Below are 23,601 nucleotides of genomic sequence, written 5' to 3' on the forward strand. Positions count from 1 at the left end.
TGAGTAAAATTAAAGATCGGTTGAATCTGTGAAAAAAGAAAACAACCCCACAACAATCAACTGAAATAGTAGCAGATTACTTTCTATCAGTTAGTGGAATGATTGTCGCAGATGCAAGTGGCCGCCACAGAAAACTGAAGACCTTGATTGTGGTTGAATAGTCTTTTTTTTCACTCAGGAAGGTTTTAAGTGAAATGACCTGAAGTTTCTGCAGGTGACTGTGATGAGGTGTTTCAGTGCTTCCTTTCTCAAGTCCTTGAGCATAGGACACACTGGACCATCATTTACAAAAGAGACAGTTCCTTGTTGCTGTATTGTAAGTGCAGTCAGATTCTCATTGGTCGGTGATTGTCTTCCCCTGTGAAGAAATCTCCTTCTTGACCTCATGACTTTTCCCACTGAGGTCATGGTGAAGGGACATCATTTTTTTTGGTATGTAACTGGACTCCTGACCTTGTTGTTCTGAGAAATGGTTGAGGTGTTAATAAGTAATGTTCCAGGACACTCGTAGTGTGTTTTCCGAGTTCCCAGTCAGAGATTTAAACTTAAAGACCCCTTGAAGTTGGAAGACCCTCAATAACTTTGACCTAAAAATCAAAGATGGTGTGTAATTTTATACTGTTTCTTTGCACTTCTGTCTTATTTGTGTCTCATTACATCAGTCTTCCACACAGTATTGTCCATCTTCTGTGGACATTTATGGTGAAATACATGCTTATCCTTATCCTACACCCAATTTGTTCTGCTATTAAGTCAGTAGTCTCCTATCTGTCCCTCTGCGTCTCTGTCAGCTTCACGTTTGTCATGGACTCAAGGACACTGTGCCAGTTAAAGTGGTTCAGCCTGTTTATTGACTATAAACTGTACTACTGTACTATTTCTGTACACATTACATCAATGCCTGACAGTCACAGCTCAAGGAGAAAAGAAGACGACCCAGAGAACAGGTGTCACATTTCCCAGCCTACCCTGAAGGCAGCAGCAGCAGCAGCAGCAGGAGGTGAGTTGAAGTTCAGAGTTTTGACTTTCAGAGTGACCTGACTGTTTTCACTGTTTGCGTCCGTGTTAGCATGTCAGCAGGTGTCAGCTCACCTGTGTGTATCAGAATGAGCAAGAGGCTCACCTGCAGTTCACTCACCTGGACTCAGCTGCGCAGGTACGACCCTCAACTTCATTCTGTGACATTAAATCAGACCGACAGATGTTAGAAAGAAGGATAGATAGATAGATAGAAAGAAAGATATTTCAGCATTTAAAACAGATTAATCCAGTTTATGATTACAGTAGGACTGGGTTTAATGGTGTTAATCAGTTTGTTACTGGTTTTGGTTACTGGTCATTATTTTCTCAGCCTCTCTGAACTGATCTCTTATCAGCCACTACTCAGCATATTTATGCCTGTACTGCTGTATGATATAGTATAAAGTTCTGAATTTCAGTATTTCTTCTTTATTTCCTCACTATTTTTGTCTTTTTACAGAGACATTAATAACTTACAGGGGAAAGATCATTGTAAGATTAACAAGCAAACGATAACTGAGCATTTTAGAAAAGTAAAACTAAATAACAGCCTTTATGAATGTACACAAAGTCTGCAAACCACAAATGTCAACTGATGAATTCCATTTTGGGACAGCCAAAGATATTCATTTATGTCAGCAGGAAGATGGACGATTCAGTAGACGTTGATGCGAAGCTGCTGTTTACCAGGATGGTGAAAGCCAGAATAATGATTGACTTTAATTATTACAGAGAAATGAAAGATGTGGATCAGTTCAGCATGAAATGGACTCATGGTGATGTTTTGTGTTCGCTGAAAGAAAACTAGCTGATCTTCTCTGAGGAGATGATGTCATTTTTTTATTCATGTATTTGTGTTTTGAGGATTGTTGTTTTTTTAGTAAATGGCTGCTTAAAAAAACTGCTAGAATAAAGTCAAAGTTTTAAAAATCAAAAATCAAATCTCTCTTTCTGTGTCTGTCTCTCCCTTAGATAAGCAGTTGTTCATGAGCCATGGACCAATCACTGTCAAGTGGGCAGGGTCATGTGAGTGTGCTCAGTTGTTTCCCGCCTTCTGTGGGCAGAGATGTTGTTGTTGCCACGGTGAAGCCCCTGGGAGCTGGACTGGGAAAGCCCGACACCCGCAGTCTGCTGCACACAGACAGACAGGTTGTGTGTGTGTGTGTGTGTGTGTGTGTGTGTGTGTGTGTGTGTGTGTGTGAGAGAGACCTCTATGGAAACGTAAACACACACTCAGGTGTTGATATGTAATCTGCGTTCAGTGTTTGGCCAGCAGTTGAAGTTTAGTCTAAAAATCATTCACTCAGTCAGTCAACACTGTTCACTGAGTGACACATTCACATTTCTGTCAGTGGGGGTAGACAAAATACCAGGAACACCTGCCAGTATAACACAACGCAATTCAATAACACCATGAACTGCATCCTCCAAAACAATCAGCGTACATTATGACCTTCATGAAGGGTCATGTTGGATTAGACTGATTTTGGTTCAAGGTGTCCCTGATCAACTGAAAAGTGACAGTAGGTGTGACCTGAAGTAGACATCACATCAGTCGATACAGACAATGTGATTGGTTAAGAATATTAAACCCCTGTTGGTGTTTTTTCAGGTAAAGTGGACAATGGAGGTGTTGTGTTACGGTTTGACTCTCCCATTGGATGGAGACACTGTCAAAGTCTGTGTGGATATCTACACTGATTGGATGATGGTCCTGGTTTCCCTGAGAGATTCCATCCCTCCACCAATCAGCAGAGAGCCTAACCTGTATGTCCAGAAGATCCTCCGGCACCTCTACACTCTTTTCATGCCGAGGTAGACTGTTACACCTGCGCGGAACCAGTTGGTGTTCAGCAAAGTCCTCAGAAGTGATTCACTCATTGAAAGTTAATGGTGGTGAACATGTTCATGATGTACTATGAGTGTTTACCTTCTCACTGTCCTAAATATGATTTTTTTTTTTTGGAGTATCCCGTTAGTGTTTCAAGCTTGTAAATGGCTTATTCTGGTTTCAGAAACCTGGATAAGACTTTGTGCTGGTTTTGACAGACCTGGATATACCACCTGAGTGCAACTCAGGCTGCATATTTCTGTCTGAACCCCACCCGTGCCTGATGCAGTTAATGTAGGCTAAAGGTTTCCTGTTTACCCTGATTACATGTGTGCGCACCTTGTAAGTGACAGTCTAAAGGAATTGGTTAATATAGGCTGGAGGTAGATTGCTTTAAAACACACACACACACACACACACACACACACACACACACACACATTCTGCACACAGTCATCAGCAGTTGTACATAGAAATAAAATCTCAGTCTTACTACACCCTCTAATACTACCTGGAGTACATGTAAACACCTTATTCAGGTTCTTGACTCATAGTAGCTGAGTTGGTGAGAAATCAAGACGCATCTGCAGGCCAACGTTTAGACACCATGGATACTGTTATTAATGGGTATAAGGGGACATGAATAACCAGGTTTTTCTTGTTCCATGTAGACACCATATCCCAAATATAATTAAAAACAGAAAAAAGGCTCAAAACCTTGTAAATGCACTCTATGATGAGAAAAACCTGAATGCAAGCTGGAAGTCACAGTCATTCTCATGGGAACATGTGTACTGCTGCCCACCAAACTATGTGTTGCTGTGTCCAGACACACTTTCTGATGTTGCAGCTCAAGCAAACATCTGCATATTTTATGATGTGGCTAAACTCTTTGGTTGTCTACTCTTTGCTATGCTAGCAAGAACCCCGGAGACAAAGACCTGGTGTTGCCTTCAAACTAAAGGCCAGAACTTTACTGCCACACGAGTAGGTAGAAAAATTTCCAAGTCCCCTCACCATGTTCAAAGCTCTGAGAGGATTTTCGACTGATTGTAGACCAAATGTAAAATGTGTTAATTTAAGTTTAGATACAGCCGCTGTGTAGCTTAGCTCCCAAAAGGCTAGAGTCGCTATGTCCACTTAAGGGCTTTTTTAACAGATTTGTTCTCTGGTGTGTTCTGAAACAACTGATACTGTGATTTTGTTGAAGGACAGTCTCCAGTTTAATATGAACTTAACAACTTTAATATAATTATACTTAATGTCTTCCTCATTCCCTCCCCCACAGGTCAGAGCATGTGAGTCCGGTCTACCTGTCTCTGTGTCAGCAGGTGTTGTGTGCAGTTCAGTCGTTGGCCAGAGAGAGCACTTTAATGAGCAGAGACACCTGGGAGACACTGCTGCACTTCCTGCTCCGCATTAACCATGCCATGACGGCTCAACCCACCACTACAGGTGTGCTCTTGGCACCACCCCTTTGTCTTTTCACCTGTCTGTCTCTGTTACCAAGATGATGATTTGCACAGATGCAGCATCTATGTGATCTCTGAAATGTAACTGCGTTTTGTTGTCATTTTACTCCTTTTCCTGAAATTCAACATTGGTGCATCAAGCTTCAACAGTCATGAAGTATTCCTAGATATCAGAACAAAGAACAAATTTGTCACAAGTATCTTCCAGCATTCTTATCGGATACCGGCGGAGATAGCAAGAACATTGGAGTGTCCATGGATTGCCATAGCATGTGGTTTTTATTATTTTTTAACTCTGGCATTGTGGGTGTGTGCATGTGTGAATGTTAAATGAACCGTTTTAGGAGCTACACAAAATGTTGTATAATATGCAGTGACAAAAAAATAAATAACTCTCTCTCTGCAGGCAGTGTGTCGGAGCAGCTGTCTGACCTATCGATGGCAGTGCTGTTTGAGGTCTGGTTGCTGTCTTGCTCTCGGTGTTTTCCATCTCGCTCTCTGTGGCTGACAGGGAGACAGATGTTGAGCAGGTGGCGACATCAGCCTGCAGTGGTGGAACAGTGGAACCGAGTCATCAGCGCCCTGACCTCCAGGTAATCCCAACAAACCAACCAAACAACCATCTTACAAATCAACAATCTAACAAATCAACAGTCTAACCAACCAGTCAACAAACAAACAATCCAGCACACACAGAAACAAACCAGCTGTGTGATTGACAGGGAACTCTTCTTCCTGCAGTTCTGTCTCAGTAGCTCGACCACTACACCACTCTCAGTTTCTCATCATTTATGTCTGTGTTGTGTGTTCAGGTTGTTGCTCTTGACCTTCGGTCCGTCCTTTCCTCACTTTAAAGTCCCAGATGAAGATGCTGCTCTGATCCCTGCAGACATGGATGATGAAAGAGTCCCTCACACCTGGTTCAGGTTCTTGCACCTTTTCAGGTAACTCACCACAGGTAACAACATCACAATGGTTTAAATATACTTTAGTTGTTATTGGGTTTCAGTTTTGGAAGCATACTTTATCTCATCCATATGCAAACAGTTACTTGTTCAGCATCATGTTTCATGTCATCTCATTAAAAATATTTCCTCTAACTCTCGGCAAGCAGTTTTTCTGTTGAATATGTTTTTCAAATCATTGCCGTGAACAGTCTTACACACGTCTTCCTAATAAATATTTTGTTTTTATATTTGCTTTTATATATATGTTTTCTTTCTCTTTTCTTTCTTTTCTAATTTTATTCTTGTAAGGAGCACCTGCAACAAAAACAATTTCCCCTCGGGGATCAATAAAGGAATTCTGATTCTGATTATCCTGTGCAGTTCGCCATATAAAAGGCCAATATTTAGTGCTTAGGTCTGCTTGATTTATGTAATGTTTTAGCTGACCCAATGTCTGCCCACATTATATATATCAACAGTCATTTTAATTGTACAATCATATCATTATTAGGGTCAGACATCACCACTTTCACAAAATAGTTCTGAAATTGTATGAATATAAAGAAACCTAGTTTTCCCAGAGTAGAGTTCACCAAATAAAAAGGACGGGCACGTAGCAAGCAAAGCAGGGCAAACTCAGAGAACACAAGGTGACTATGTTACATAATGGATGATTCAGTTTTAATAGGAATATTTCTTGCAGACAACCAAAGTCCGTTTTCCTCCATAGTTCTTAACAGGGTGAACCAAGTCTCCACTGGCAGAGATGCATTTTGACTGACTGGACCAGTATCTCTCTTTCTTGGGCAGGAAATAGGGGTGGCTGATAATCTAGAGAAGCCTCAAAAGTAGAGATACCTGTGGCAGAACTAGAGAGAGAGTTGTGGGCATATTTAATCCAAGAGGTAAGTGAACCAAAAGGCTGGATTAGAGGCTCTAACACTCCTAAAGGTGGAGTCCAAATCCTGATTAGCCCTCTACATCTGTCAGTTGGTCTGGGGATTGAAACATGACAAAAGACTTGCTGAAGCCCCCAGCACCCAGCAGAACTCCTTCCAAACCTGCGATGTAAACTGAGGCCCTCAGTTCAAGATAATATCAGCAGCAATACTATGCAGATGGAACGCATGTTGGACTAACAGCTCTGCCATCTGTTTATCTGATGGGACTTTGGGGAGAGCCATAAAAGTGTTACCATAGCCTGGAGGCAACCACGTGACAAAGTCCACAGCAAGGTGTAACCAGGGATGGTCAGTAATGGCAGGGGCTTCCGTCGGGCAAACACTGCACAGGCAGAGACAAACTCCTGGGTGTCCGCTGCCATCCTGGTCCACCAAAAATGTCACATCAGCAGCTGGACAGTGTGAACAATACCCAGATGGCAGGTGAACTGGGATGTGTAAGCCCACTGGAGAACCTGAGAATGTGCAGCATCAGGTACAAATAATTGGTTAGGTGGTCCCCCACCTGGGCCAGGTTGAAACTGTTGGGCTTCTCTTACTGCCAACTGAATTTCCCAGGAGAGCGCGGACACCACAAAGGAAGCTGGTGGGCCCGGTAGTCTTCTTTGTCTCAGCTAGGTTATGTACTCTGAACAGTGCATCTGGCTTGACACTTCAGGAACCAGGATGGTAGGTAAGTCTGAATTGGAACCTACTGAAAAACAGGGACAATTGTTTCCGACGATAGTTAAATCTTTTGGCAGATTGACTATGTGCAAGAGAAAAAGGCACATGGGTGCAGCCTCTGATCAGGACCTGAACGCTGGGACAAAACAGCCCCCTCCCCAGAGGTTTCTACCTCTACCACAAACTGAAGGGCAGGATCTGGCTGTACCAATACTGGGGCAGAGGTGAACAACTCCTTCAGTTTATCAAATGCTGCATGGGTCTGCAGAGACCGGACAAATGGGGAGGAAGAGGATGTGAACTGTGTAAGGGTGGTGCTTCCACTCTGCTGTGATGTTGATGATGTATCCTAGGAAGAAGACAGAGCCAGTGTGGAATTCACATTTCTCTGCCTTAAAAAAGAGTCTGTTCTCCCATAACCTGAGAAAAACCTGCTGGACATGACAAATGTGTTCCTCCCAGTTCTTGGAGAAGATCAGAATGTCATCTACATAGATAAACATGAAGCAATTCAGGATATTGTGTAGCACATCATTAATCATGTTCTGAAACACTGCAGGTGCGTTAGACAAACCAAAAGGGGTTACACGGTACTCAAAATGGCCGAGTGGGATGTTAAAGGCTGTCTTCTACTCACCCCCCTCCCTAATTCTAACTCGATGATATACATTCCTGAAGTCCAGCTTGGAGAAGACTGTAGTTCCCTGTGGATTCTTGAAAGCAGAGGTGAAGGGAGGCAGTGGATACTTGTTCTTGATAGTGGCATTATTCAAACCCTGGTGATCTATACATGGATGCAGAGGATAATCCTTTTTATCTACAAAGAACCCTGCACCAACGGGACAGGAAGAGGGATGAATAATACCTGCCGCCAGGGACTCCATGGCTCCATGTATGTCTCCATGGCTTTTTCTGGGTGTGACAGGTGGTATAGCTGGCTGGTGGGCAAGGGAGCACCAGCAATAGGTGGATTGCATAATCATGAAGATGGTTTGGGGGTAGAGACACCGCCAGCTATTTACTGAAAACTTCACCTAGATCATGATATTCCTCAGGAGCATTAGACAGATCAGGTAGATGGGATTTGACAGGGTTGGGGGCTTCCTTTGTTGGGAACAGAGCAGAAAGCACACAATGAGCAAGACAATAGGGACTCCATGCCATGATTTAATTGCTGGACCAGTGGATATTAGGGTTGTTTAATTTTAGCCAGGGAAAACCTAAAAACTAAAGAGGTATGTGGAGCTACAGTGACACACAAGCTAATGAGTTCAGGTGGTTATAAGACAGAATGACTGAAACAGGGACTAGGACAGATGAGGTGGGTAACAGTGGCCTGTAATGGTAGAGACAAACCTTAATAATAAATGGTAGTGGCTAGCTGCAATCTAGACACGAACAGGGAAAGATCACTCCTGACTCACCAGTACCCCCACAGCTATTCATGAGTTGAGTCTTTTGGCAGATTGTGATGCAGTGTCAAGAATTGGCAAGTATAAGCACAGACCAACCTGTAACTGCCACTTTCTTTTCTCCTGAGCACAGCTGGGCTCCTCCTCTGCAGGAGTGGTGACTGAGAGACTCTCATTGGGTACTGATACCTGCTAACCGTAAGCACATTGGGAGGACCTGAACATGGAAGATAAGAAGATAAGTTAGTCACACTGCCTCTCACTTGGTGGTGTTTGTGCAACCGGTGATCTAACTAGATGGTGAAATTAACCAGAGACTGCAACTAATTTGGAAAATAACTGGTTGCTAATTCATCTTTCGACTGTCATTTAGTCCTTGCATAAATACTCCTTGCAGAGCCATCTCATTCCACCAGGAGTCTACTGCCAGGGTCCAAAAATCCACAGAGTAGGGTGCCACACTCCTACTTTCTTATTGGAGTCTCAGCAGTCCGCTGGAGGTATCTCCCATGTGGTCAGGATCATCAAACGTTACTGTTTCTCACATATCTTTGACTCTGCTACAGATTGATGAACAGACTGATGAAGACTTGATGTTGTTTATCTCAGGAGTCTGAAGTGTTTTTTCATGTTGACAGTCAATAGAGTAAATCTCCTTCAAGTGTCAATAAATCTTCTTTCAGTAACCCAGTGGATGTCAGTCGCCAGGTGGTTGTTTGTTCAACCCCTTCCTCCCAGGAGGAGGCATTAAGAGGAGACAGTCAGCTGGCAGACATCTTCTTCAAAGCCATGAGAGGAATCAGCACACTGGTCGATGCCTTCCTGGGTATACTGACTTTTGACCTCCAATCTCTACCTGATCCCTGAACCCTACGTGATCCAGGACCTCTGTCCCCCTCACTTTCACAGTTTCAGTTTTTGACTCTCCGAACATCTTTTGACGGTCTAGCTGTTGAAATCTAGATGAGAGAAGAGAGGATGCGATAAAATGGTTGATACACTCATTTGGAATCTCCAGTTATCACAGTGCCGTCAGAGCAATCAGTGTAATGAGCAGACATTCCTTGCCCTGAGTTATTCTCTCAGGCTACATACAAACTATTCTGCATATTCATTTAGTTAAAAAAAATCGCAAATTGAGTACGCCAATTTAACACAACTTTGTGATTAACAACTTTCTGATAAACATTTACATTTAATTACCTGAATGTTTCCCCTAAAACTCATTCAAAAGACTTCATTGAGTCAAACTGGAATGACCATCTCTGAACAGAGGAGGTGGTCTATGACACCACTTTTCAGCCACTTACAATACAGTACTGAAATCTCTCCCCAGGCAGTTTAACACCCATTTACACCATGACTCATGTGACCTTAATGACTCACTTGTTGTCCAATTGAACATCATTCAGTTGTTCATCATCAAAAAGTTGTGTCAAATTGGAGAACTCAATTTGTATTATGAACTGTTGATCTGTTGAGTTTTTGTGTTCTTTTCTAGATTTAATCATATTTTTCACCTTACTTAAAGGAAACAGTGACCACTTAGTGACTTATTACCATCTTATAACCAGTATTTCTATCATCACGTCAACATTTAATCATCTTCATTCCAATCGTTCTGTGGCATACTCACTCACAGTATGTTAAAAGTCATCATCAGCTGAAGGGGGAAAGAGGAGAATAATTCTGTTTTATAGTCTGAAGCTTATCCTTGTTTTCTCTGATATTTTATACTGGTGTGAGAAGTAACTTAAACTTGCATTTCTACAGGTGTGACTGTGGTCAACAAAGAACCAACAGAGCAACTGCTGCCCCACGCTGGTATACACACATTATCTATACATTGACACACACACACATTACACATGGATAAAATAATTCTGTCATTGTTACTGTTCTTCCTGCTCTTGTTGTTGTTGTTGTTGTTGTTGTTGTTGTTGTTGTTTATTGTTACTGTTGCTGTCACTGTTGTTTCACCAGGACTAACAACAAGGCTCCATTTCAGAGACCGGTTGCCTTCTTTTGGTAAATCATATGAACCCAAACTGATCAGGTCAATCCAATAAATAAGCTAATCAAAGCAATCAAAGCTGTGACTCACCTGAGAGCAGACCCATAATGAGAACCAGAACCAGTTTTACTCTCTGTTGGACCTACAAAAAATGCAAATGCAGCAAAAATGTCTCTCTTTGATTAAAGTGAATTTTATAGATAAAAACCTTTGCTTTTCAGTTTTCAGTTTTTTTTCATCTCATCTCCTCACAGGTGTTGCTGTGACCAGGAACCCATTCAGAGACCACCTCCCCTCGTATGGTAAGCCCCATTCACCTGCCTCCTTACCCAGATTTGATTGGTGATTTTCATCTGTAGAAACAGAGCAGATCACCTGTTCTCTGGTCTCCTCAGGTCTCTCTCGACCTCGTTCTGGAAGTGCACCACCTATCCCGGTGAACATAATGACCATGCCCAGTGCCACTCCTTCCAGCAACCCCCCCCCTCCACACAACAGACGACTAAAACCTGCAAATGTTTCCAGGACAACATGTAAACCTCTCATGGTATGAAAGTGTATGTTTGTGGAGCCTTGTGTACCTGTCCAGGTTCATGACTCTCTATCTGTCCAGGTGCAACACTTCTTGTCTTGATGTGTTTGACTCACAGTTAAGACTTATGGACTTCATTCTTTTCTCAGACATCTTCCTTCACCCATCACCCCCCCTCCTTTATCCCTCAGTTCTCTTCCCCCCAACCCTTCCCTTCCCCCTTCAGGTGTAACGTGGACTCCCTCCTCCACCTGTTTGGCAGCTGGCTGTTTGATGCTGCTCTGACCAACAGAGACCCTGCTCTCCCTGGTCAGTACTCAGTACAGTGCGATAAAACAATACTACAGTGTAGTTGCAGGTGGTTAATTACAATTACAATTACAATTACAATTAATAATTTGGCAGACATTTTTATCCAGTCAGAATTTCAGTCCAACAAAATATAGTTTGTAGTCTACAAGGATCAGACAGCGACCAGAACACAAGGTACACTGGCATGCAAGATGCACACAACACTGCATAATTCAATGTAATATAGACAACCACAGTGCAAACATCCAACATACAGTGGAAAGATAATTCATACCCAGTTCAACACAGCCACAGAGTCAGTTTCTCAGACTAATAAGTCTCTCTCACTATGTACAAAGTTCCCCGCTCAGTTGAGGCTTTCCTGGTTGCTACAAGTGCTCTGCAGAAGAGGGTTCTCCAAAATTGTTCAGAATGAAACCTCTTTTCAGAGTTAAAGCTGTGAAATTTGATCAGAGAAATCCCATGTAATCTGGGCCAGACGAGATCGCAGGCTCCCAGGAATATAGGGCCAGGTCGATGGATGGATGATTGGTGGGTAATTGATGTGGTAGGTGAAGAGAAGCTGGATCCTGATACTGTACGCATTAGTACATACAGTACAGATACTTCATCCTCTGTGCGGGTCACCATCGACATGATAAACTCTCTTTGTGTCTTCTCCACTTGGTCACTGTGATATCACTGTGATGTCAGATAGGTGGGCGGATGGTCGAGCTAAGGCCTACGGGACGCTCTGCAGGATCTTCACCTGTAAGAAAACTGCAGAGGACATCCTGCCCGTCTACCTATCCAGGTATATGTCTGCCTACCTGTCCAGATACACTATTTCTTTACCTGACAAGGTGCACACCTGTCTACCTGTCCAGGTGCATTAACTCTTTACCTGACAAGGTGCACACCTGTCTACCTGTTCGGGTACATTATCACTGTACTTGTGCTGGTGCATATCAGTCGAGCTGTCCAGTTACATTATCTCTTTATCTGTGCTGGTACTCATCTGTCAACCTATCCAGGTACAGTTCTGTTTGGTCTCCTTGTAGGGCTTCTCTGTTGGCCCTTCTGGCCACTCCATGCTGCATTGGATTGTGTTTCCATTACCATCTTAAATTTAAATGAGTTATGTCTGAGATGTACCATCTCTGGAGGCATGTCAAAATCACCATTGTCATCATTCCTTCAGTGACATATCTAAATAGCCTCCGCTGCTATCCTGTCTTTGAGTTTCAAGCAACAGCCTGAAAATCTATGATGATATTTGGCTGGCTGCCAACAACTACACTAAAGAGGGCACTGCTTTTAAAGACCATCAACTCAAGACAACACCTTCAAGTGGGTTACACTGTAGAAACTGTTGATGGTCTTCTATTAATCCAAAAGTTGTGTGTCTTCTCTCTCCTTTGCCCAACCTACAGGTTCTACCTTGTTCTCCTGCAGGGTCTCCAAGTGTCAGATGAGGCCTGTCCTCCTGTTCTGGCCTCCATCCTGCTGAACTCCACTTGTCTGTTCTGCTGTGACCTGAGAGGAGTCAACCTGCTGCTCCCCTTCTTTATTTCAGCTGTTGAGAATGTGCTGCTCAATAGGTATAAGTGCTGTAACTACTACAATCACTGTGAATAATAGTACTGGTTTGTTTCACCTCCCAGTCCTGGATCTGGTCCACAACCTCCATCCCACGGTGGGGGGATGGGAGTCTCACATTGGAAACTTTAAAGGAGGCAGAGTTTTGAATCATCCAGCAGTGATGTGATTAGAAAAACTGTCACCAGCACCAGTCATACAATCACTTGAACTAAGCCTACAGATACTGACAGGTGTGACTGCAAGTAAATGTCTCTCTCTCTCTTCTTTGTCTGTATCTCTTGCCAAGGGAAGTGTTGAGGTTTAGTTTTGTGAGTCTGGTGGATTTGAGGCAAGCCTCCATTCTCATCCTGCTGTCCCTGCTGCCCCTCCCTCTGCAGTTTCCCTCTGTCCAATCAGAGGTAAGCTTATATCCATCCTGCTAAACATCTACACACACCTGTGCAGAGCTGACCTGGACCTTACAGGTCAAGTAAGAATGTCCATTAATAACCACAGACGTATGTGTTCAGTTGTCATTAGACCGGCAGTTCAGTGGTATTGATGTCACAGCTGGTAGCTTCATGTCTCTAAAGCCCCGCCTCATCAGTGTTCTGATTGGAGCTCTGCATACAGAGACTGATGCCTCCAACACACAGATCATACTTGGTGAGTCACAAATTACTAATTTCTGATGATTTCTTTGTTATTTAAGTTTTATTACTTTTTAAGGCAACATCAGGACAACTGAGTGAGTACAAAAAAAATCCAAAAAGACATAAACAAGAACCAAAACCACACTAACCCAAAGTGCAGCATCATCTCTGCAGTGTTCATAACAACTCCTTCACAAATATGTTTCTTCATTGGCAAATAAATATTCAGAACATAATATTTATTATATTACATAATAAGACATAAGACATACCTCCAAAAGGCAAATGATTTCCACAAAAGTATAGTGCCTGGCTCCTATGATATATTTTCCCTCTATACAAGCAAGTAAGAATTTTTATGGTTCAGCAGGTTGGCTGTCAGTAAACCAAGTGATGCACTCACTTAACCCACTCTCTGTATTCAGGTCTAATTCTGCTTTTCCAGCCACAGAGAGTGAATTGATTCAGGTGTCAACTCTTTTTATTTTTATAGTGTCAAAATTATACCAAAGTTTTCTCTGGGCACTTTCCATATAAAGCAGGTGTAGACTGTTCTTATTATTTACAGAGAGATTTACAGAGACCCAACAATTCAAACCTTGAGCAAGAACGTGAAGACAGTGGCAAAGAAAAACTGCCTTTAACAAGTAAAAACCTCAAACAGAATGAGAGAGACACAGAGAGATTTGATTTTTAAAAGTTACTTCATTCAATTAATTTTTCAACAGGCCATTCACAAAAATATACCCATCCTCAATACACAAATAATTGGTGTTTTAAAGATGTCATTACACACAAAGTATTCAGAAAGTAGTGATAGTGATGATAAAAAGTATAACTTGGAGGACAAGCTTCTATCAGTGTTGCTTCACCAGTAGTGCTGTTTAGGAAGGTCTCAACAATAAACTTAAAATGTAAATTCTTTTCACTTATCAGGCCATTAATCAATAAGGATTTGTTAGCCAATGATCATTAACAAGAGCTAATTTCAGCTGTAGGGATTCCATGACAGGAGGAGGAGACTGACTGTGGTTGAACAATGACATACTTCAGATTACTGAGACAGGAAGATGCTCTATGATTGCTATGATGTGTTTGACCATGCCACCATCACCAGTATGATTAAGGAAGCGAAATGGCATCTGTCTCATTTTGGTGGACACCTGACGGATGACGTCTGTGGCTACTGTTGTTTAATAGTTTACCAATTTGACTGAGCTTCAGTGTGGCAGCTTTAACTAACTCCTTGATTGGTGATTGTTCTGGAGGTGTGGAAGGAATGTTGGATCCTTGGAGAATGTGATGAATAGGGGCGTTGGATCCCTGACTGTGACAGAGACATCTTCTCTGAATGCCTTTGGTGGTGTGAAGCATAGGGTCTGGTGAGGTTTTGTGCTTGTGCAGACTGACTTAAGTACTTATCTGTGCATTCTTGTTGTCGTACAGCATACCAAGAACATGATGCAGGTTGCCGCCAAGCAGTCTGCAACCAGTGATGTTTGTACATCTTCTTAATAGATGGAGACAACTTTGGCCCTTCTTGTACATGACATCTGTGTTGTTAGTCCAGTTCAGTTTGTGGTTGAGGTGACCACCCAAGTATTTGTACTTGCCCATGATCTCAATTTCCAAACCCTGGATGTTGACCAGTGTATTTTGTGGCACCTTCCTGTGGAAATCTGTTGCCGTCTCCTTTGTCTTGCTGGTGTTTATAGGCAGATGGGCCAGCCAAACCACATTCTGCTTGTAATTCAACAAGCTCCGTAGTGAAAGAGTCCAGCTGCTAAACTGGCTGCCTGCAGTCCAGACTATCACCCACTGAAAATATTTGGAGCATTATGAAAGGAAAAATACGACAAAGGAGAGTTGCTGTTGAGCAGCTGAAATCGTTCATAATGCCAGAATGATGAAACGTTCCTCTTTCAGAATGACCGCAGTTGGTCTCCTCAGTTCAAACACTGACAGTTTTATTAATAGAAGAGCTGAAGCAGCAGAGAGCGAAACACGAGTCTGAAAAGTTGCTGCATCAAGTTCTAAATGAAGATATAATTTTCAAGAACAATGAAATTTCTCAGTTTCAGAATTTGATATGTTGTCTTAAATCATCACATTCTGTTTCTACATGTCACACAGCCTGAATACTTTCTGTTCAACTGATGTTTTATGTAGCGGCCATGTTGACCCTGATTCAGGATTTGGCTCTGTCTGAGGCTACAGGGCAAACCCAGCAGGTGAGTTTACTTGCATCTATATGTGATGACAGAAAAATAACTCTGAATATCATTAAATAACAGAAGTAAATTTTATCATACTGTTTAAGACTGTTGTTCACATTAAAATATTAAAGCTTTATATTCTGCTTATTTTGAGGGACCATCCATGAATCTCAGTGACAGAGGAGAAAAGAACATCTATTACATACTGTATATTCTGTTTTTGTTGTCTTATCATTTTCTAAATTATCTTGCATGCTGGTTTATCTTCCCCAGTCTTGTGATGTTTGTCACTTAAAAGTTCACTGTTCATCTGAATTAGATTTAAATAGAGGAGAAATCAGTCTGCAGGACTTCACACAGTTCCTCTGGGTTTTCTTTTATTATTAGGAAAAACTAAAACACTGCATCTATTTTTGTGTCCAGGAAACCCAATGCGATGGTGCCAGCAGACTGAGGCAGACCGGGAGAACCTGTGGAACCAATACAAGCGGACGCACCAGTAGTAACAACAATGGATTTTTATTGATTGTTTATCTGACTGGTGATGTTTTGTTGAAATCAACATGTCATATGACAGACATCTCTCTGTGTGTGTGTGTGTGTGTGTGTGTCTGCGTCTGTGTCTGTGACTGTGTTGCCATGGTAACCAGCCATCCCATCCGACACAGCAGGGATCCTCTGGGTTCAGTTTGTTCGTCTGCTGACTCAGCGTCTAACCAGTCAATGGAGGAATGACTCAGCAGTTTGTCTGTGTGCACTGGAATTACTGCGAGGATTGGCTAAGGTGTGGACACACACACATGCACACACACACACACACACACACTCACACACACACACACACACACACACACACACACTGTAAACTGCCTGTAAATCTTCTTGTGAGCCTCTTGTGTGGTCTTGCAGGTGGAGGTGAGTGTCGAGGAGGGTGAGAAGAGGCGAGCGCTTACTTCAATCTGCAGTTACATCGTGTTTCAGTGCAGTCGTCCTCCTCCACTTCACTCCAGAGATCTGCACTCCATCATCGTTGCTGCTTTCTACTGTCTGAACGTCTGGTTAACCCAACACCCCACCATGCTCAACCAACAGGTAACTGACCAACAGGTGACTAACCAACACCCCACCATGCTCGACCAACAGGTAACTGACCAACAGGTGACTAACCAACACCCCACCATGCTCGACCAACAGGTAACTGACCAACAGGTGACTAACCAACACCCCACCATGCTCGACCAACAGGTAACTGACCAACAGGTGACTAACCAACACCCCACCATGCTCGACCAACAGGTAACTGACCAACAGGTGACTAACCAATAGCTACCTGACCAACAGGTAGCTGACCAAAACACTTGACTAACCAATGGCTAACTGACCAACAGGTGACTATCCAACAGCTACCTGACCAACTGGTAACTGACCAACAGGTGACTAACCAACAGCTACCTGACCAGCTGGTAACTGACCAGCAGGTAACTAACACGCAGGGAACTCACCAACAGGTAAATAACCAACAGGTAGCTAACCAACAGGTAAGTAACCAGCAGGCCACTAACCATCAGCTAACTGGCCACAAGATAACTAACAGCTAGGTAACTAGCCTGTGTTACAGTATATATGTGTTCTGTGTGTAATTTGTGTGTGTTTTCAGGAGTGTTTGTTGGAGGTCCTGGAGATCGTGGAATTGGGGATTTCAGGCAGTAAGTCCAGACGGGAACAGGACGTGACATGTAAAGAAGAGAAAAAACTGAACCCATCCTCGCTGAGGGTGAAGGAGGCAGCTGAGGCCACACTGAGCTGGTGAGCAAAACAAGCAATATATATGTGTATATATATATATATATATATATATATATATATATATATATATATATACACACACACACACACACACACACACACACACACTGAGAACTATAAGTATACTGTTTTTTGTACTGAACAATAGTAACATGATTATTTAGTTAGGTCAACAGTGAACTACAATATAAATATGAGTGATCTGACAGGGAATGAAAAAGTCCAAGGACCATTCAGAGGGAGGAGTTGTACAGTTTGAATTCAGAGGGAGGAGTTGTACAGTTTGAAGGTAAAAGGTAGGTATATGTATAGGCTAAAGGTAGCGAATTCTAAGAAACAAGAGCATGTTTTTCTTTAAATAAAGGAATATCTGACTGTTTTCATTACTTCAGTAATCACATCCTCCCACAGCCAGTTTGTGTTAGTTATGGATAAAAATATATTTTCACAGAATTTATTTTGCTGAATTATTGAAAAACTGTAAAAACTGAAAAATTCATCCTGACTCTAAAACGAGTTGGGGCGACCAGGAGGGGGAACAACATCAGGCCTGAGCAGCGTCTGTCTGACTTAACACAAGTCTCATTCATATGTCAGTGTTATGCAGGTTTCAGGGGCCTTCCCTGTCCTCGGAGGCCTGCTGAATGAGGACGATCTGATTGGTTGCTACTCTTTGCGTGACAGCAGTGTGAAGAAGTTCAGATATTTTGTGGTGGACAGCTCAGTGATCATGGCCATGCTGGAACAACCACAGGGGCCTGAAGAGGGTTAGTTGTGACTCACTGAACCAGATAGAGAGAAACCCTGACTTGGACACAGCAGCAACACGATGAAAGCCAAAAACAGTACAAGTACTCCCTCTCCTTTATCATTGTTATTCCAACAACAAAATCAATTTAACCTGATAATGATGACATAAACTGTGGGAGGCTGAAATAACTTCCTCATGACTCATCGTTTGTTTCTTGATGTTGCTTCTGACACTTTTTTGATTGATAAATCAATTAATCACATAATGCTTTCAGCCGCACAGATAGAAATGTTAATGCTTCTAACTGTATAATATCTTACCGATTGGCGTGTGCAGTGCCGTGTCCGTCGCTCACAGCGCTGATCAGAGGACCGTCAGGATGTCACGCTTGGACTCTACAGCTCCACCTGCAGCCCAGAGAGGGACGAACTCACTCACAGGTGACCATTTAAATCAGTGACCAAACACAATAACATACATATTATACAACTGGTAAACTTACTGTGTTTCACGGGCCTCAGATCAGTGTTTTATATCTCCTGTCTGTTGGTCTGCTACAGCAAACCATGATCCCAGAGCATCACAGCGTAGCGAAAGAAGATGCTGGGATACGATGTGGCATCAAACCTCAGCTGTTTCCTGAATACATTGACAGAATTCCCTTAGTTAAAGCAGATCTGAGTATTCCAGCTCTGCATGCAACAGTTACTAAGGAGGTGAGAACCTGGTCAAGCCAGATGCAGATCCTGCTGAATCTTCATTCTGCCTTTGAGACATATGGATGATGTTGTTTCTTTACCTGCACATTTCACCTCTGGTGTTCCTCAGGGATCAGTTTTAGTTCCTCTTCTTTTCACTTACTTGTCTTGCTGATATTAAATCTGGATGTTACAGAACTTTCTGAAGCTACATTAAAGTCAGACAGGTGTTCTTTCCCTGTCTGTCTGTGTTCTCATCATTGGTGTTATTTGTAAAGAATCAGGTTTAAACTCCTTGTCCGTCAGATGCAGCAGCGGCTGGAGTGTCTGCAAGCAGCAATTAAGAGGCAGCGACAGGTTGAAGCTCAGCCGCAGGTGAGTGGACGGTCGGACGTCATTACGACATGCAGGCCGCCAGCCCCCGCCACCAACTTCCAGACGGCAAGACTCTTCCTGTCCCACCTGGGCCTGCTAACACCTGAGACCCTGAAGGTACCAAGGACAGGAAGGAGATCAATTTATTGATCCATCTAGACTTGTCTATTGTCACCTGTCTCACCTGTCTCTCTGCAGGATCCAGGTACCAGCGGTGCTCCTGCACAGCTGGTTTCTCTGGACTCATCTCTTCAAGGTTTCTCGGAACATCTGCGATGTTTGGACCAGCTACCGTCCAGGTACTGTGACTACGCCTTCATCCTCTACATGAGAGCAGGACAGAGGACAGCAACGGAGGTGACTACACACCTGTCTGTCTGACTACCTGTCTCACCCAAAACAGTTCCTGTGTATGGTGTCACAGCTACAGAACATAGTACTTCCTCCTCTGCTTCTCCTCCCCGTCTCACCTGCTGACCTCTCTCTGTGTCTATCTCTCTGTAGATCCTGAGGAACGTGGAGTCCAGCTACAGTGTCCCATCCCACTTCCTAGACTTCCTGTCATCTCTTGGTCAGCCGGTGGAGGCGGGGCGACGACAGGTGGGTGGAGTCAGCACCAGCAGTTTAGGTAAGTGCTGTGATTTTTTTGCCTCTTCACCACATGATACTGTGAGGGGTCAGAGGTTACTTGAGTCTCACTGAAACTTAGTGGTTCTTTTTTTGTCTCCCAGAATTCCCTGCTGTGCTGGGTGACAGTGGAGGGGGCGTGTTTAACGGAGAGAGGTTTGTTCTGATGTACGCCGACGCTCTGACAGAAATCACCTTCATCGTCCCGTCGTCATCCTCACACAGTCAGTGTCTGATGATCTAAATGTTGAAGCCACTGAAGTCAATAAACCGAGCAGAAAATCTCTAACATGAACTCATGTTCAGTATTCTCGTTCATCATGTCAGGACAGCTGTGACCATGAAAAGCCCTGGTGTGTAAAATGTGTGAAACCGAAGATACTTCCTTTTACTTATTTAAATTCTTCCTTTTCTATCTGATTAAAGCGGTTGATAGGCTGAAGCATCCAGAGGAGGTGGAGCCTCGGACTGAGCCTCAATCACACCTGCAGAGTCATTCTAAGCTCCGCCAAAGCTGCACCCCCCCGCCCACAGTACAGACCTTCATAATAAAAGATTTTTCATCTAGCTGTTACTGTCTGTCTGTCTGCAGACCTGTTTGTGAAATCTGTCTGTCTCTCCCTGACCTGTCTGTCTGTCTAGAGTTCTCCAGCTGAAGACACGAAGTCTTTTCATTTTGTGTCATCAACAGTCAACTTTGAATCTAAATTCCTGATCGTCTGGGTTGAACACTTTGAGGATATCGGTAACTAACTTAATAATTATATATGTATCTATGTCCATACATAAATGTTTGTTAGTATAAAACTACTAATTAACTTTATATGAACGATATAATTACTACCTATACTATTACTATTAACTGTATGTCAGTACAATCACTGCTAACTTTAGTTACTAACGTCAGTTAATGTTTATACTAATTACACAGGCAGAGGAGATCAGCTGTTCATTCTCCCCAAAGGGAAAATGTCAAATATTAAACCTGATCTCGATTAAAATTTGAACATATTATTTTAAAATTAAAACAGTCACAAGCACCAAGCTCAGCTCAGCAGAGAGGACTGAAGCAGTTCATCTGAAATTTTTTCTGCAGTAACAAAATTACTTTGTGTTACAGAGAGTTTCCCTCTATCTGATCTGCTGTCAGAAGACAGAAACACAGAAACACCTGCGAGGTAAACAAACTTCACGTCCATCCCAAGTCTCTTCTCTGATATTTCCTCCCTCCTCGCTCCAACCAGAAGTCATTCTGGTTGCCATCTTGAAGGCGTCTTGAGGCTCTTGATTTTGCTCTGAGGGGTCACAGAGCAGCCTCCTTGTTGGATATCAGTTATTGATCAAACACTGCAGCTGATCAGACTGATCTGATGCATCACAGCATCACATGAGTTTCATAGCAGAGAGAAGAAGATAACAGATTAAACACCACTATTTAATATTTGATTTGTTTTCTGATTCTCTGCCATGTTACAAATCTGTGTTCTAAACCACAAAAGGACCAAACCCAACAAATCCTTCACTGATGAGACAGATTTTTCTATTCATGAGCTCTTATTAGGCTAGGTAGGTTGTTAGGTTAATAGGTTATTAAATAATGAATTCCCACTCTATTAATAAACACAGATTCAAATAATGAATAAATAATGTGCAGACATTTTGCCAGTAGAAGTGGTTCTTCTGAGCAGGACACAGGTCAGACACAGACTGCAGGTGTTCGTTAAGCAGGTAACAGATGGAAAACTTATGCTCTGCTCAGCTGTGACCAGTTGATCCAGGTGTGATCAGCTGATCCAGGTGTCATCAAAAACAGTCGTGGCTTCACATGACACTTCAGAGGAAAAGATGTCTAATTTTTCTCAAACATATTTCATTGTTTCTTCTCTCCTCACATGGTTTCCTTTGTCTCTCCATCCTCGCTTGGGCGGACAGAGACGAAAGTGATGGAGACGTGGGAGCAGTTTAAGAGACTTGGGATGAATCTGCTGTTCACACTTTGACAAACAGCTTGAGTCTTAATAATGTCTGTCTGTCTGTCTGTCTGTCTGTCTGTCTGTCTGTCTGTCTGTCAGTGTGTCAGACGTCCAGCTGATCTTCATACTTCGCCTGAAAACTGGACTCTATCGGATTTGTTTGCGTGGAAACAACAAGTTCAGTCTCATTGTCCCACTGGTCAACGGGAGTGTGGTCAGCAAGAGGTCTTTGGGTATGTCTGTCTGACTGTCTCTCTCTCTGTGTCTGCCTGTCGGTCTCTGTCTCTTATTGTGCTTTACATGCTAACATACTATGCTAACACACCACACTCAGCCAACATGGCTGCTGACTATTCAGCTGCTCCGTTTAATATAAGTTGTAAAGTTATGAAACACTTTATGGTTAACGTCAGTTCGTGTCTGAGACATCTAGCTTCTCCTTCTTCTTCCAGATGTTTTCTCCCCTTACAGTAACGTTACTACACATTCACTTACTCTTAAAATCCACCATTTATGAACAGATCCTTGTTGGGCCCCTTTCACCTTAACAGAAAAGCCCTGTCTAACTTAGGTCAGGTTCAGACTACATGATTTTAGCCCGAGATTGAGATTTTGTTTGGCCAACGAATTACCAGCGTCATGGCTGACCATGAACGACAGTCGGGCGTCTGTACTCGTGTAGTGTGACATGCTAAACGACCTGGCATGAAGCATCTGGGACGCCCCACAATACCCCGACGCAAAGACCAGCATGTCTGAATGTTTTTGTCTTGACTCGTCTATTGTGACATCTTCCATGACGTGTTCCTGAGCATTGACTACACACAACTCTTCTGTCAGATGTGCTGTGATTGGTCGGGGTCCTTGCCAGTCAACCGACAAAGACATGGCGAAAGTTTATGGCAGTGTGATCGTCAAATATGACACAGTGACCATCGTCTAAGACAAAAATATCATGTAGTCTGAATCAGGCCTTGGAGGGAGGGGAAGGTGATTCTTACAGGTGTGGTCACTGGAGCTGTGAAAGTTCATAGTTGAGTATGTGACTTGATTACGTCGCTTCCACTGAAGCTTGGAGGGATGACGATGTGCAGGATTCAGGTCTGCACGTCACTGAACCTCGATGCTGTCTGAGCTTCGCTGCCCACTGATACTCATTTCCTCCTTCAGTCATCGGCTGCTGCTAGCTCCAGGCATTAGTGCTGTTGGTGGCATTAGCACTTGAAGGTGACGCAGAAACAGGAAGCAGGAAGAGAAATGTGCAGCTGTCCAATGGCAAGAGGGAGATGTGGATTTCAGGATTGAAGTCAATTTCCTCTACATCAGAGAAAAAAGCCACTTCACAGCTTTCATGACCAGACAGTAACTAAGGACAATCGTCCTTCTGTTTCCAGGTGTCCTGGTTAGAGAGATGGTGATCAACTGTTGCCATCGGCGACGTTTGGAGAGTGACTCTGCCCCTCCACCCCATGTTAGAAGGAAGCACATGATCAGTGACATCATCCATCGCTACCGCAGTCGCCACTCTGAACCTGCCTTCTACTCCGGCCTGTTCCAGAACCCGTGACCCCCAACCACTACCATGGCAACCTGATGTTCCATTTATCATGAACAGCTCTAAAAATGTCTCGTTTCATCTCAGCCAATCACGATGGTTTCTGCATTTATTTCCCAAATGAGAAGTTACAAGGTTACTGGTGTCACTGTGATGATGTCACTGTGTGATGATGTCACCTGCAGGTGTAATAAACAGTGTGAGTGTAAACCTCAGTGG

The 23,601-nt window shown here is 43.1% G+C and overlaps 1 protein-coding gene and 1 long non-coding RNA gene across 4 annotated transcripts; one reads left to right on the forward strand and one right to left on the reverse strand.

Annotated features, from left to right (window-relative positions):
• The first annotated feature begins 36 nt into the window (after positions 1–36).
• Positions 37–23,394, forward strand: ralgapb (Ral GTPase activating protein non-catalytic subunit beta). Of its 3 annotated transcripts, XM_076746864.1 has the most exons (34): positions 37–1,000; positions 1,070–1,156; positions 1,993–2,169; positions 2,633–2,835; positions 4,140–4,306; positions 4,730–4,916; positions 5,136–5,267; positions 8,994–9,136; positions 10,084–10,134; positions 10,294–10,338; positions 10,579–10,626; positions 10,720–10,871; positions 11,006–11,165; positions 11,862–11,961; positions 12,581–12,748; positions 13,036–13,147; positions 13,259–13,394; positions 15,551–15,612; positions 16,021–16,099; positions 16,248–16,381; positions 16,507–16,689; positions 17,255–17,403; positions 18,001–18,170; positions 18,491–18,594; positions 18,715–18,870; positions 19,159–19,344; positions 19,426–19,584; positions 19,732–19,855; positions 19,959–20,078; positions 20,281–20,387; positions 20,497–20,599; positions 20,975–21,032; positions 21,927–22,060; positions 23,222–23,394. In XM_076746864.1, the coding sequence occupies exons 3-34, from the start codon at positions 2,014–2,016 to the stop codon at positions 23,392–23,394; spliced, it is 4,161 nt and encodes a 1,386-aa protein (XP_076602979.1). In that variant the 5' UTR covers positions 37–1,000; positions 1,070–1,156; positions 1,993–2,013. The 3 variants fall into 3 exon arrangements, with proteins under 3 accessions (XP_076602979.1, XP_076602996.1, XP_076602988.1); XM_076746881.1 differs by having other exon boundaries at positions 37–1,156; positions 19,165–19,344; XM_076746873.1 differs by having other exon boundaries at positions 37–1,156; positions 16,021–16,096.
• LOC143330430 (uncharacterized) lies at positions 17,260–18,779 on the reverse strand. Its single transcript, XR_013077963.1, has 3 exons — positions 18,657–18,779; positions 18,475–18,561; positions 17,260–17,400 (listed from the first exon to the last, which is right to left on the reverse strand). It is a non-coding gene; the product is annotated as an uncharacterized LOC143330430 (long non-coding RNA).
• Positions 23,395–23,601: the final 207 nt, after the last annotated feature.

This window comes from Chaetodon auriga, chromosome 2 (genome assembly GCF_051107435.1).
Source record: "Chaetodon auriga isolate fChaAug3 chromosome 2, fChaAug3.hap1, whole genome shotgun sequence".
In the NCBI taxonomy this organism is placed as follows: Eukaryota; Metazoa; Chordata; class Actinopteri; order Chaetodontiformes; family Chaetodontidae; genus Chaetodon; species Chaetodon auriga.